We start from the raw sequence: 15,780 nt of genomic DNA, 5'->3' as shown, positions 1-15,780 counted from the left end.
ATAACACCATCCTAGTGTGGCCCCCAAATTCTATCCTCTTCCCTTTTCTATTGCCTCTTCCTCTCAGGATCTCACACCTAAATAGTCCATCTATTACTACAAGCAGATGCACACAGTAGTATCTCTCTCTACCCAGATGGTTTTCTTTAATTCAGACATAACTTTTACCTGATACCCTACTATAACCTTAACTCAAATGTTTAAAACAGAATCTCTCATCATCTTCTTCAAACATTATCTTGTTCCTATTTGTTAACATATTACCACTATTCTACCATCCTGCTCTCTCAGATTCAAACCCTGAAACATCTTTGAGTCTTCACTCTCTCCCTTCTCCTTCACATCCAACCAGTCACCATGAACTATGGCTTTCACTGCCCCAGTGCTGTCCCCTCTGTCTACTCCACTTGCCATTTCCTTCATTCTAGCTATCTTTTATACCAGGACTGATACCACAAGCTCTTGTGAGTCTCCTCTCACCCTCTAACACATCCTAAAATCTGCTGGTAGAGGAAGTTGTGATTGAGTCTCTCTCTCTGGTATTCCAAGGCTCCTTGTACCAAGAGAACAGAGTCCTAACTCCCAAGAGTGCCATCCAAGGCACTCCCACAATTTGGCTCCCAAGTACCTTTCCAAAGTTATCCCATAATACTCCTCTTCATGAGCCTTTCTCCCCACACAAAGTGGACAGAGTCCATTTTTTCCTTTTGCTGTGCCTCTGTTCACACTGTTACCACTACGACCTTTCCCCCAATGCCACAAGAGCAAAACAAACAATGTCCATGTTAAGTGCCATAGTTTCCTTGAAGCCTTCCCTGGTTTTCCCATTGAATGCATTTTATTTGTATCTCTTTTATAGCAAGTATAAAATTGTACTTTATATTTTATTTGTGCAAATGTCTTTAACTTCATAGACTACACGCTGCTTGAAGCTGATATACTAGACCAGTGGTCAGCAAACTGCGGTTCGCGAGCCACATGCTGCTCTTGAGTGTGGCTCTTCCACAAAATACCGTGTGCAGAAGTCGGTTTTCGGCTCTCAAAAGAAATTTCAATCGTTGTACTGTTGATATTTGGCTCTGTTGACTAATGAGTTTGCCGACCACTATCAGGCAAAGGTTGGGCTCCAGAGTTAGACTAACTGGATTAAAACCCTGTCTGTACTTCCTAGGTGTCATATTTGGGCAAGTTACTAAACTTCTCTAGATCTCAGTTTCCTAATTTGTAAAATGGGAATAATAGCATTTATACATTGGTATTATGATGATTAAATAAGATAAATAATGTCTATAAAGTGATAAACAGTGCCTGGCATATCAAAAACATGTAATAGCCCTAGCTGGTTTGGTTCAGCAGATAGAGCATCAGACTGCGGACTGAAGGGCCCTGGGTTCTGGTCAAGGGCACATGTCTGGGTTGCAGGCTGGATCCCCAGTAGGGGGGCGTGCAGGAGGCAGCCGATCAATGATTCTCATCATTGATGTTTCTCTCTCTCTCCCCCCTCTCCTTTCCTCTCTGAAATCAATTAAAAAACAACACATGTAATAAATGTTAGCTACTATTTTTATCATCATCATGATTGCTAAGGGAAAAGTATCTTTTTTATTTCTGTATCCCTTACAAGGTCTCAAACATAGGGAGCCCAATAAATTTAATGAATGACAAACTTAGACTAGAAAATTTCATCCTTTTATTATCCTCAAGACTTACCTAAGCTGAAACAGTGTCTTTCCCCACCAACTTACCTGGTGCAAAATGATGTAGCGTTCATTAAACAGCTCTGCTTTATCTCTTGCTGTTCCAAATAAATTTGGTTTAGGGTGGTTGGTCATTAATAGACTATAAAAACAAAAAGGAATCCCTACTTATGACTTCTGAAAATAATGTACATTTGGAAATTGTTGAAAGTCAATAGATGGAATACTTACGGAAGAAATTTTTTCCTTTCTGAATTGTACACAAAGCGTGGAATATCAAATGCTCCTATGATATTGAAAATATGTTCTCTGAAAAACATCCCACAAAAACATATAGCTGATTTACTAAAACATAAGTATTCTAGATGAACATGAAAACTTGCATTATAATCTTATATACATATATACTTTTTACAGGTCATATATGCAATATCTTATACTGTAGTGTCAAAAAATACAGAGTCAAAGTGTTTAGCTTGTGCATTTTCCTCTCTAAACACAAGAAAGCACTGCCAATATTCTCAAGCAAAGAAAAAAATTTAGTCCGGTTAACTTCTAATTACTAGTAAGACTGTCACATGTTGAAAAAGAACACTTATGTATAAAATAGTTACATCTGAAAAAATCTTCCCATATGAACTACTTTTATGAGCTACAATATTATTAAAGGATATAATTAATTTTCAATAATTTTTTATTCCAAATTATGTAAAAGTATTCTAGAAAAAGATGTAAAATAGAAAAAGAACTCCCTCAAATTCTGGCCACATCTTTGAGACTTACAGTTAGAGAAGGAAAATCAACAAAAAATTTTTATTTTCAGGTACTTATGTTATGTTAATAACATGAACATGTTTGAAAGAGGTTTAAAAAAAAGTCACAGGGTGCCCGGCTAGCTCAGTCGGTAGAGCATGAGACTCTTAAAAAAAAAAGTCACAGCACTATTCCATAAATATTCCAACCAAAAAAAAAAAAATCTTCCCTAAAATTATATCTGTTTATCTCCAAAATTGAAAATGGTAAAAAAATGTTCATGCTACCGTGGTGGTAGCACTAAGTATAGAGTAGCAAAGAATCCTGGACTTGAGGAAAACCTAGAATGCAAGCACAGCTCCACTATTTTTTAGTGGCTCAATCTTGACAAGTTATTGAACTCATTATGGCATTTCTCCATCTAGAGAAATGAGAGCCTCTCTCGTGCTATAATATTGAAGTTACAAAGATTATTTACCATTCAGTCCCCACTGGACCTTTACATTGGCTGGCGAGAGCATATAAACAGCTAGACAGAAATAACTGGTAACTTTAATGCCTATTTTATGATTATCATCCTTACACTTCTTTTTTTTTTTAATATATTTTATTGATTTTTTACAGAGAGGAAGGGAGAGGGATAGAGTTAGAAACATCGATGAGAGAGAAACATCGATCAGCTGCCTCCTGCACACCTCCCACAGGGGATGTGCCCGCAACCAAGGTACATGTCCTCGACTGTAATCGAACCCGGGACCCTTCAGTCCGCAGGCCGACGCTCTATCCACTGAGCCAAACCGGTCAGGGCCATCCTTACACTTCTAAACAATCATTTAAAATTTTAATTGATGGCTTTAAGAGCATGTCACTGTACTCTAGTATCTTAAATAATGAATTTCCAAGGATAAAGTTAAAATTCCATGATTTCTCTATTGTTTTAGCAGCTCTCTGTTCTGATAGGAAACTAAAACTACTGACCAAAATAAGAGTAATGAGTCCTTTCAATGATCTCATTGCCCCGAATAGAAAAAAATTGTTAAAGTTAAAACCCAGATGTTTTTCTCTCAGTTAAATCTTGTGAATTTGCAAAGAAGTATCACATTCAAAAGGAGCAAAGAAAGAGGGCCACTCGGGGAAATAAAACCCAGGAAAATGACTACCATGTAAATTCCTAAGCTTCAATAGCACGAGATGGGGAAAGTCATAAAACTGAGGTTCTGCCTCATTTGACATTCACCATGTGACCCAAGTTAAGTCTTTGAACTTCTCTAGGTTCAGTACTTTCCTAAGAGCAAAAGTCAGTTATACTTTTGAATATTAAATTCAATTCATTCATAACCTACAGAATATAACATTGGATAAGAGGTAAAAGTAGTCATGATACAAACAACACAATTACCTCAAATCCTAGGAAAAAATAGGAAAGATGAGTTATTTGACAATGAGGTTTTAATGCAGGCTATCACTTTAAAGGAAACACTAGGAAATAAACACTACAGAATTGTTGACCACTAATTAATTTCCCCAAGAAAATAATTTTTAAAAGCATCCAATAACACCTCCAACATGGGGGAAAAGTTCATTTTTTCCACATACATAGTTTCATCTACCGACTGACTGCATTCCTGGACTGCTGCCTCCACTACAGGTCGTTCAATCATGTTGGATGACACTGAAAAAAGAATTTCAAAGTCAAGTTTTAAAAACAGGCTTAAAAATTAGTTCTTCCCACAGATAGCTTTTTTCCTACAAATAATCTGCAGACACTAACATCGAGGTTCTCATTACACATTTTTTAGGAGGAAAAAAAATATTAGGTCAGAACATTAACAAAAGCCATAACTTAAATACCTTACCTGTGTCTTACTGTTGTAAATATTGTTTAATAACATTGTAAGCTCCTAGGTTTAATAAGTTTACATTAGTAAAACTTTTTATCACAAGTGCTATATTTTAGTAGCCATGATAGTAACAATCCTATCTAATAAAGAGGGAATATGCTAATTGACCCTCACGCTGTGCAAAGATGGCGGTGCCCACAGCCAATAAGGAGGGAATGTGCTAATTGACTGCCACGCCCTCAAAGATGGCAGCGCCCACAGCCACAAGATGGCGCCCAGTCCCTTCAGCCCCACCGGGGTGCCTGCCTCCAGAGTCCCCCAGTCCCCTCTGCCCCCCAGCTACCCAGGGCTGGCCCGAGGCACAGGCAAGCCTCGAATGGTGGCTGCCCAGGGCCGCCTGAAGCTCAGGTAACCAGGGCTGGCCGAGGCTTGCACTGCTGGCAATGGCAGCAGCAGAGGTGTGATGGGGCATCACCTTACCCTGATCGCCGGGTCGCCTCCTGCCCCTGAGGGCTCCCGGATTGTGAGAGGGGGCAGGCCAGGCTAAGGGACCCCCCCCTCCAGTGCATGAATTTTCATGCACCGGAACTCTAGTAATAACAATAACAGCTACCACTTATTAAGCCCTTAGTAAATGTGTGTTTGGCACTATGCTCAGTACTTTACAAGCATTCTCCATTAGAGAGATATTCTATGAGATTAATGTCCATATACCCATATCTTACAGATAAGGAAAGTGCAACTTTGAGAGGTTGAATAACCTGCCCAACAACATAGCTAGAAGAGCAACACAAACCGAAGCCTGATTCCAGACTGTGTGTCCTTAACCCAGGGGTGGGCAAACTTTTTGACTCAAGGGCCACAATGGGTTCTTAAACTGGACCAGAGGGCCTGAACAAAAGCATGGATGGAGTGTTTGTGTGAACTAATATAAATTCAAAGTAAAGGAGCGGAGGGGAGAGCAAGAGAACCCTCCGCTCTTTCGGCTACGCAGGCCAGATAGAACAGCCGAACGGGCCGGATCCGGCCCACGGACCGTAGTTTGCCCACGGCTGCCTTAACCACTTTGGTATGTTCTCAGGCAAAATACCATGTACCATCTTAATTTTACAAATACCAATTTTTAAAATATAACCATTTTCTGAATTTTCAAACTGTAAATAATTTTTGAAAGCAACGTTATATTTGAAATTCTGCCTTTACAGTAAAATCTCAAACATTTCTCATTGCAATATTTTTTCCTTGGGCAGTGGAAACAAAAGAAAAAATAAACAAATGGGACTACATCAAACTAAAGAGTTTCTGCACAGCAAAGGAAACCATCAACAAAATGAAAAGACAACCCACTGAATGGGAGAACATATTTTCCAATGATACATCTGATAAGACAGTGGTCAGCAAACCGCGGCTTGCAAGCCACATGCGGCTCTTTGGCCCCTTGAGTGTTCTAACGCCACTTCTTCAAAATAGACTCGCCCAGGCCAAAAACCGACTTCTGTGCATGGGCCACGAAGTTTCAATCGCACTGTATGTGCGTGCCCGCACGTGGTATTTTGTGGAAGAGCCACACTCAAGGGGCCAAAGAGCTGTATGTGGCTCGCGAGCTGCGGTTTGCCGACCACTGTGATAAGGGGTTAATATCCAAAATTTATAAAGAACTTATAAAACTCAACACTACACACACACACAAATATTTCAAATTAAAAATGGGCAAAAGACCTGAATAGACACTTCTCAAAAGAAGACATACAGAGGGGAAACCAAGATGGCGGCATAGGTAAGCACCTAAACTGCTGCCTCGCACAACAATTTCAAAACTACAACTAAAAGACAGAACGGACATCATCCAGAACCACAGGAAGGCTGGCTGAGTGAAATTCTACAACTAGAAGGAAAGAGAAAAGCTCACAGAGAATTGGAGGTACGGCAAAGGGGCTTTGTGCACGCAGAGAGGAAGGGCGGCTGAGAGCCTGGTTGACTTTCTCTGGTGGAAGGGGGAAGGAAGCCCCCAATTACACTGAACCCATTCCGACTGCACTGAACCCCAGTTCCGGGTGAAACCCCATGGACCCATGCTCATACAGGGGGAGTCTGGACTGTCAGGTAGAGAGAAAGGCACACGGAGACTCGGAGACTCGGGGGAGCCACGTCGGGCAGGGGTCTGGAGGCGTGCGCGTGAGAGAGCTCCCAGAGAAGACTGAATGCGGAGGTTGCTGCAGGCTTTCCCTAGTGGAAGGGAGTCGGAAGCTCCTGACTGCACTGAACCCCAGTTCCAGGTGAGCCCCTGGGGACCCACACTCTTACGGGGGGAATCTGGACTGTCAGGCGAAAAGTCAGGGGAGCCGCGGAAGGCAGAGGTCTGGAGGCACGCATGCAAGGGCAGGACTGATGGGTAGCCAAGACTGTCTGCTCCGCCCTGAGACTCCGCCCATCCAAGTTGAGCACAAAGGCTTTTGCAATTTTGCAAGTCTGATCCTACAAGGCTGCCTCCAGCACCGAACTTCTCCCAGCATAGACACAGCTGATCCTCACAGCCAACTGGCCTGGAGGTCAATTCCTCCCAGTGATACCAACAACAATCAAGACTTAACTACAACAAGGCTGTACACACAGTCCACAAAGGGGTGCACCAAGAGTGTCCACCTCAGGTTAACTGGGGAGGCCGACGACTGGGCCGTATAGGAAACCTAGCACACAAACCTACCCTACCAACTCAGGGAAGCAGCAAAAATGTGGAGGCAGAGAAAAAGATCATAAACAAAAGAAATGGAGGAAAACAAACGACTGGATATAGAATTCAAAACCAAGGTTATAAGGCTTTTCAAGAATATGCTAGAAAAGTCCGATAAATTTAGCGAGACCCTTGAAGATATGAAAAAGGACCAACTAGAAATTAAACATACACTGACAGAAATAAAAAATATTATACAGAGACCCAACAGCAGACTTGAGGAATGCAAGAATCAAGTCAAAGATTTGAAATACAAAGAAGCAAAAAACACTCAACCGGAAAAGCAAAAAGAAAAAAGAATCCAAAAAGTTGAAGATAGTGTAAGAAGCCTCTGGGACAACTTCAAGCGTACCAACATCAGACTTATGGGGGTGCCAGAAGAAGAGAGAGAGCAAGATACTGAAAACCTATTTGAAGAAATAATGACCGATAACTTCCCCCACCTGGTGAAAGAAATAGACTTACAAGTCCAGGAAGCGCACAGAACCCCAAACAAAAGGAATCCAAAGAGGACCACACCAAGACACATCATAATTAAAATGCCAAGGGCAAAAGACAAAGAGAGAATATTAAAAGCAGCAAGACAAAAACAGTTAATTACCTACAAGGGACCACCCATACGATTGTCAGCTGATTTCTCAACAGAAACTATGCAGGCCAGACGGCAGTGGCAAGAAATATTCAAAGTGATGAATAGCAAGAACCTACAACCAAGATTACTCTACCCAGCAAAGTTATTATTCAGAATGGAAGGTCAGATAAAGAGCTTCACAGATAACAAAAAGCTAAAGGAGTTCATCACCACCAAACCAGTATTATATGAAATGCTGAAAGGTATTCTTTAAGAAGAGGAAGATGAAAAAAGTAAAGATAAAAATTATGAACAAAAAATACATATCTATCAACCAGTGTACCTAAAAATCAAGTGAATTAAAAATCTGAGGAACAGAATAAACTGGTGAATATAATAGAATCAGGGGCATAGAAAGGGAGTGGACTGATAATTCTCAGGGGGAAAGAGGTAGGGGGCGTGCAGGAAGAGACTGGACAAAAATTGTACACCTATGGATGAGGACAGTGGTGGGGAGGTAAGGGCAGAAGGTGGGGTGGGAACCGGGTGGAGGGGAGCTATGGGGGGGAAAAGGAGAAACAATTGTAATTATCTGAACAATAAAGATTTATTAAATTAAAAAATTAAAAGGAGACATACAGATGGCCAATAGACATGAAAAGATGCTTAAAGTCACTAATCATCAGAGAAATGCAAATTAAAACCACAATGAAATATCACCTCACAACTGTCAGAAATTCTTTCTATAATAATAAAAGCGTAATATGCTAATTAAACCAGATGTCCTTCCGAACATCCTTCTGAACGAAGCCGGGGCTGTGAGGGAAGCCCAGGTCCTGGGTGCCAGAAGGAAGATGGTGCTGACAGCTGGGGGAAGGAAGGCCTACTCTTACATGAATTTCGTGCATCGGGCCTCTAGTCATCTATAAATCAACAAACAACAAGTGTTGTCAAGGGTGTGGAGAAAAGTGAACCCTTGTGCACTGTTAGTGGGAATGCAGATTGGTACAGGCACTGCGGAAAGCAGTATGGAGTTACCTGAAGAAAGAAAAAAAGGAACTGTCCTTATAACCCAGTGATCCTATTCTGGGAATTGCAGTGTTATTTACAATAACCAAGATTTGGAAGCAGCCCAAGTGTCCATAAGTAGATGAGTGGCTAAAATAGCTGTGGTACACTTACACAATGGAATACTACTCTGCTGTAAAAAGGAAAAAAAAGTTACCCTTTGCAATAGCATGGATGGACCTGGAGAACATCATGCTAAGTGAAATACACCAGTCAGAGAAAGACAAGTACCATATGATTTCACGCTTATGTGGAATTTAATGAACAAAGTGAACTACCAAGCAAAATAGAGATTGGCTTATAGATAGAGAGCAAGAGACACCTCTGGTGGTGGTAGTGGTCAGGTGCTGTGGGGTTGGAGGGATTGAGCAAAAAAGGAAAAACTAAAAGGGAGAACTCATGGACATGGACAACAGTGTAGTGATAGTGGGGTAGAGAAAGAGGGGAGAGGGTTGAAGAGGTCATAGAGGGGATGGAAAAAAATAAAATAAGGTTTTTTAAAAAAATCTACCTTTAGAAGTGAAAATTTTTCCTATAGCATAGAACATGTTTCTTCCTTTTTAATTAAGAAATTGACATCTATCCACCATATGAGAGCAAGCTGCATCCACTTCTCTCCTTCAGTGCTGTAGAAACAGTGAACTTTTTTTTTTTTTAGAAGAGCATTTCTCCTTTGTAGGCCTATACTTGTGGCAAAAAGTTAAGTACTTAACAAAAAGATCCCTGAAGGAAGGCTGAAGCAAGAAGGGAATTAGCCTGGCTCACTTTTTCCCCCAACCCCCAACATTTAGGGATACTTAAGTAAGACAAAGTTATAGGCATGCAGCAAGATAAAAGTGACCCTAAAGGATCAGATAAAAATCAGAAGTTAAATGCAGAAATATGGAGGCGACAGCTCTACGAGGGGGAAGAACTGTAAAAGGGTCTCTGGGGAATGCACTGAGGTTCCAAAGGAACTAGAAGTTACCCTTGGGAAGAAGTGCTATCAGGGGTATGTCCCATAAGCCTGGGACATCTTCATACTGAATCCTCAACTTCTACTCAAATCTCTAAGTCTGTTAAGGATGTAGAAGTATATTAGCAATTTAAGAGCTATCAGAATGTTACTTACAGGGCTGCTTTTCAACTGCATCAATGATCTTTTCCAGTGCATCTTCAAGCTCTACTTCACTGATAGACTGAAGAGCTTCTGTGAGGTACTTAATAGCTTCACTGATAAGAGATGGAAAGAAAAGATGAAGCAAGTCATTAGTAATTAAGGCTAAAAGTTTTATAACAAAATGGCAAACACTCATCAACATGGCATTGAAAGTAAGATCCACTCACTCTCTGCAGGAGTACCCACCTTTCCTGCACTTTCCAAACAAATTATTCCTTCTGTCCCCTGTCAACATAACCGTTCTTTTTTTTTTTTTTTAATATAGCAAAGGTGGAAATGTATTGAAGAACAAGTACAGACTCCCATGTGGGGAGGGGGAAAGAGTCCCAACATAACTGTTCTTAAAGCCCCAAATCACATCCTTCTTTTAAGAAGCCTTCCTAGCCCTAACTGGTTTGGCTCAGTGGATAGAGTGTCAGCCTGCAGACTCAAGGGTCCCAGGTTCGATTCTGGTCAAAGGGCATGTACCTTGGTTGCGGGCACATACCCAGTAGGGAGTGTGCAGGAGGCAGGTGATCGATGTTTCTAACTCTTTATCCCTTTCCCTTCCTCTCTGTAAAATATCAAATATATATATATATATATATATATATATATATATATATATATATATTTTTTTTTTTTTTTTTAAAGAAGAAGCCTTCCTAGCCCAGCCAGTGCTGCTCAGCAGTTAAGCGTTGACCCAGGAACCAAGAGGTTGCCGGTTCAATTCCTGGTCAGGGCGTTGCAGGCTTGATCCCCAGTATGGGGTGTGCAGGAGGCAGCCAATTGATGATGTTCCTCTCTCATTGATGTTTCTATCTCTCTACCCTTCTCCCTTCCTCTCTCTCTAAAAATCAATAAAAAAAAAAACATATTAAAAAAAAAAAGCCTTCCTAGACCAGCACTACCTGCTGCAATCTCCCCTTCCTTCTGAAATTGTTAAAAAGCTCACTATGCCCAGCAGTATGGCTCAGTGATTGAGCATCGACCTATGAACCAGGAGGTCGAGGTTCGATTCCTGGTCAGGGCACATGCCGGGTTGCAGGCTGAATCCCCAGTAGGGGGTATGTAGGAGGCAAATGATCAGTGATTCTCTCATCATTGATGTTTCTATCTCTCTCTCCCTCTCCCCTCCTTTCTGAAATCAATAAAAATATGTATTTTTAAAAAGCTCACTTATATTCACCTGAGATTTGATACATTACATTAACTTTGTACAATTTCTTACCATACTCTCAAGGCAGGACTTCATCTGCTTTGGTGTTCTGAACATAACAGCCTTACTTAAGCAACACTCATATTAAATTACATGAATCTCTCCAACAACAACAACGAAACTCAATAAAGCTGAAATTTAAAAAAAATTACATGAATCTCTGATTTAAATACCAACAGTGCTCAGAATGAACACTTTGCACTTAAACAATTAGCTAATTACATGCCATTCTGTATTTGTAGCACACAACTTTATACTTTATGTCAATGCTATTGTTTTACTGGTCACACTAATTGTTCTATATCATTGTTCTATATTGTTTCATGTGTGGGTGTTCCATATTTATTATAGATGATACTCCTTGAGAATTTAAACTGTATCGTCCTTTGGCAGAGTGCTAAGCACACTAAAGGTGGCCCATAAATATTTGATGGTGAGTCCCTAAAATCACACACATTTTGGGACAGGTCTTAGGATAGACCAAAGCCCATAAAACTGTACAGGATCTGGCCCTGCCAAATCTCATTAGGCTCATCCAGTGGCTCTGATTTTTCTGATCTTCTCCTGCCCCATGGTCTTAAGATGGTCATTTCCTCCCACTCATTTCCTTACCTAGTCAAGTCCTGCTCATCCTTTAACACTCACTCAAACCAATTCTTCAATAAAGCCCTTCCTTGACTCTAGAGCCATTTATACACGTGATTATATGCTATCTTAACACATCTTTCCTTGAATACTTTTCACAATTGATGTTAAATAATTGTGAATTATTTAATATTCATGGTAGACAGACTTCTAAGATGACCCCCTAATAATACATGCTTCCTGGTAATCACATCCATGTGCAATCCCCTCCCCTTAACTGTAGGCTGAACCTAGTGACTTTCCTCTGACCACAGAATATAGCAAAAGTGATAGAATATCTTACTGTATTGTAATTTTAAAAGTAAAATTTTATAAGTGACAAGATGTCACATAATTAGGTTACAAAAGATTGTGGTTTCCATCTTGAGAGCAGACTCTTTTGCTGGGTTTGATGAAGCAAGCTGCCATGTTGGGGAGGCCCAAATGACAAGGAACTGAGGGTGTCCTCTAACTAACACCCAGCAAGGACTGAGGCTCCCAATCCAGCCATCCTGGAGGAACTGAATATTGCCAAGCACTGAATGAGCATGGAAGCGAATCCTACCCAGTTGACATTTGAGATAGTCCCAACTTGACCATAGCCTTGTGAGAGACCTGAAGCTGAGGACCCAGCTAAGCCTGCTTAAATTACTGTGACCAAGGGAAATGTGAGAAAATCTGTGTGTGCTGTTTTAAGCTTCTAAGTTTTGGGATAGTTTGTTATGCAGCAATAAATAATATACCATCTGCCCCCAAGCACCATAGTGTCTTACTCTCTCCTACTCCCTTGCCCCAGCACAGTGTTTTGCAGTTAATAGATTTCAGTGTATTTCTGACTGACTGAATGAATGAATGATACCTTAATATTCAAATTCTAAGTGAAAAGAAAGAAAAGTTGATCATATTTTTAAAATGCTAGGAATCAATGGAAAACAATTTATTATTTTCTCCCAGAGCATATCCACGCTTGCCCTTGTTCACCACTAAGCCAAGGGCAAAGTTTAAAGTCCCATAAAACATATCCCTACAAAAACAAACAAAAAACTCTTTACATACAAGTTGTAATGAAAACCTGGTACAGAAAAGTATATCCCATCTGGAAGGTATTAAAATGCGTAAACACTGTTTTCTCTCCCTCTCTCTCTCTTTCTTCCTTCTTAAAGCAGATTTAATGAGAAAAATCTTGGAAAGCTTCGTTCTGTAGGTCCTAGAAAACACTGATATAGCCAGGAAACCTATCAGAGAAGTTCTAAAGGAAATCAAGGAAGGAAGGAAAGAGAAAGGAGAGAAAAGAAAAGAGGAGAGAAAAAGAAAAAGAAAGACCCAGGAGACCTAGGAACATGCTTCAAACCTACCCACTTTTTCACTCTTCAGGAACTGTCTATGATCTAAAATCGGGAAGGTTGGCTGGGCCTACAATTTCTGCAACATCAGTTGACAGCTACTGACGTGCATATGAGCTTTCCCAGGTCTCTCATTTGCTGTCTCAGTGACAACCTCCAGCGCGCTGCCAGGAGTCCCATTTTGCAGAGGCAAAGACTTGGGGGTGAGGGGGTAACTGATAAGTGGCAAAGTCACAGTGCTAATAAGCCGCTGCTACAACTCAGATCGCCCCTTCTCCGGCACCGGCAGGAGGGGACCCTCGAACCCCCGCTCCGACTCTGTGCCAATCTCAGAGAGACCTAGGAAGGTATCGCAACCTGACCATCGTGCCAAAAGCTCTTTGTTTCTTAGGACTTTTTGTAGTTGTTGTTAATCCTCACCCAGGGATATTGTTTTCCATTGATTTTTATTGAGAGTGGAAGGGAGGGGGATGGGGGAGAGAAAGAGAGGTCGATCAAGTGAGAGAGACACATCGATTGGCTGCCTCCCCCACTCCCCTGACCAACCAGGGATCGAGCCTGCAACCGAGGTAGGAGCCCTAGACCGGAATCAAACCGGGAAAACCCTTCAGTCCGCGGGCCTACGCTCTAACCATTGAGCGGGTAGCTAGGGCCGCTTCTTAGAACTTTTTAAGGGTCTCTGTCATTTAAGGTGAAACCCGCTCCTGGTGCCCGGAGAGTCTCGATGCCCCGCGCCGTAGTTTGACCCTGGCTCTCCCCTCCCGGCCTGCCAAACTGCGCAGCCGACTCACCCTCTGAGCAGCAAGCCGCGCAGCTTGAAGGCAGAGAGGGCCCGGCTCCGCAACCGCTCCGGCGCCATGTTCGCGTTTTGGCGCCACGGCTGCGGCCCCGCCCCGTCCAAGGCCCCGCCCCTTCCCGTGTGCGCTCCGCCTCCGCCGCGGCTGGCCCGAGACCCGTGCGGACTCCCTGCACCCTGGTTTCCGTGGCGCGGAGGGCACTGCGACGCCTAGTGCCCGGCGCTGCAGCCCCAAACGATGTAGGCTGAAGGAGGAGAGGACTTGAACTCCTTTGTGTCCCAGACCGAAGGACGAGAGTGCCTTCCCTGTATCTGGTTGGGAATGTGCTTGCACTACTTATCCCAAGTCCGTCATTGAGCCGCTCTCAACGCTGCCCGCGACCTTCCAGGACTCCGGCCGGGCTCACCCCGGACCGTCCCTGTGTAACTCATGCTTTTTACTTTACACAGGCCCCGGAAGTACTGTAAGTCGCCACTTTGTTTTCCCTGACATTCACTCGAAATAGCTAAAAATCACCATCATTTATTCCCACCAGCCCACTTTTTATTTAAAAGTTGAGGGTTTCCTATGTGCCATAAACTGTCATAGGTGCTATAAGTGTATTAATTGCTGTATGCTCATAAACTCTAATGAGTTGTATGTCACTTTTTCAACATCCTCATTTTATAGCTGAGAAAACAAACACAAAGTTGGTAGACGGCTAACTCAAAATGAAAGGTTCAGAAAGTGGAGCCAGGATTTGAACTCAATCTGATTCCAGCAAGTGGACTATTAATCTGCCACATTTCAAAAGGCTTGCTCCAGTGAGTTGAATAAAACCATGGAATGCACGCAGCCATATAACATACTAGAGGCCCAGTGTGCGAAAATTCGTGCACGGGGGTGGGGTGAGGGCGGGATCCCTCAGCCCCGCCTGCACCCTCTCACAATTTGGGACCGCTGGGGTAGGGTTCCTTGGCCTGGCCTGAGATCAGGGCCTATCAGGGCCCTGGCTGCAGGCAGCTGGCCTCACCCCTGCCACTGCCACTGCTTGCCATCTGTGCAGCGCTGCCCCCCACTCCCCTGTCACCGGTGGGGTGCAATGGCTTGGCTGACCTGGGCCTACCTCTTTCTTTGCTGGGGGGCGGGGCCAGCCCTGCCAGGGACTGTCTGCCTACCTGATCGCCCCTAACCACTTGCCTACCTACCTGATCACCACTAACTGCTGGTCTGCCTACCTGATCACCCCTAACCACTCTGCCTGCCTGCCTGATTGCCCCTAACTACTTGCTTAGGGACGGTGCCAGTTGTTACTGGTCATTACGACCCAGGTTTTTTATACATTAGGATAAGGACAATTTTGAAGTACTGATGTACAGTAACATCTGGGGTATATGGTTAACTTAAAAGAACACACACACAAGCAAAGTATGGTAAAGGAGGGGAAGTGTGTGTGTGTGTGTGTGTGTGTGTGTGTACACATATACTTGTTTTTGCATTTTAAAAAACCTCTGACACTAAAACTAGACCTTAAAAATATGACTAACCGTAAAAAGCAGAAAGGGATCAAGATCACAGTGAGAACTTTCTTTGCAGTGAGAGTTTTAACTATCAACCATGATGTTTTACATATTCAAAAAATGTAAAAGAAAAAAAGTAAACTTAACATTGAAAGCATAACCAAACCAATATATCTAACTGTATGTTAAACTGGTAACATAGCCCTAATCGGTTTGGCTCAGTGGATAGAGTGTCGGCCTGCAGACTGAAGGGTCCCAGGTTTGATTCCGGTCAAGGGCATGTACCTTGGTTGCGGGCACATTCCCCAGTAGGGGGTGTGCAGGAGGCAGCTGATCAATGTTTCTAACTCTCTATTCCTCTCCCTTCCTCTCTGTAAAAAAAAAAAAAATCAATAAAATATATTTTTAAAAAAACTGGTAACATAACATCACAGAGAAAAGTGATTTTGAACAGTTTTCTGTATATTTTCAGTGAAATATATTATAAAGACAAAAAACT

The 15,780-nt window shown here is 42.3% G+C and overlaps 1 protein-coding gene across 7 annotated transcripts in view; it reads right to left on the bottom strand.

Moving 5' to 3' along the window:
* POLE2 (DNA polymerase epsilon 2, accessory subunit) overlaps nucleotides 1–13,884 on the bottom strand; it is a 52,146-nt gene extending 38,262 nt beyond the window's left edge. For 3 of the 7 annotated variants that reach the window (XM_080658988.1, XM_080658992.1, XM_080658989.1), the window contains exons 1-5: nucleotides 13,777–13,869; nucleotides 9,773–9,873; nucleotides 4,047–4,122; nucleotides 1,929–2,006; nucleotides 1,746–1,839 (exon numbers count right to left, since the gene is read on the bottom strand). In XM_080658988.1, coding sequence (XP_080515114.1) covers nucleotides 1,746–1,839; nucleotides 1,929–2,006; nucleotides 4,047–4,122; nucleotides 9,773–9,873; nucleotides 13,777–13,844 — 417 coding nt within the window. In that variant the 5' untranslated portion in view covers nucleotides 13,845–13,869. Of the gene's footprint in view, nucleotides 1–1,745; nucleotides 1,840–1,928; nucleotides 2,007–4,046; nucleotides 4,123–9,772; nucleotides 9,874–13,776 lie in introns of all 7 variants that reach the window. The other 4 variants (XM_080658990.1, XM_080658994.1, XM_080658991.1 and 1 more) reach the window with 3 other exon arrangements.
* Nucleotides 13,885–15,780: the final 1,896 nt, after the last annotated feature.

This window comes from Plecotus auritus (assembly GCF_963455305.1).
Source record: "Plecotus auritus genome assembly, chromosome: 1".
Classification (NCBI taxonomy): Eukaryota; Metazoa; Chordata; class Mammalia; order Chiroptera; family Vespertilionidae; genus Plecotus; species Plecotus auritus.
This window is presented reverse-complemented; position numbering and strand designations above follow the sequence as displayed.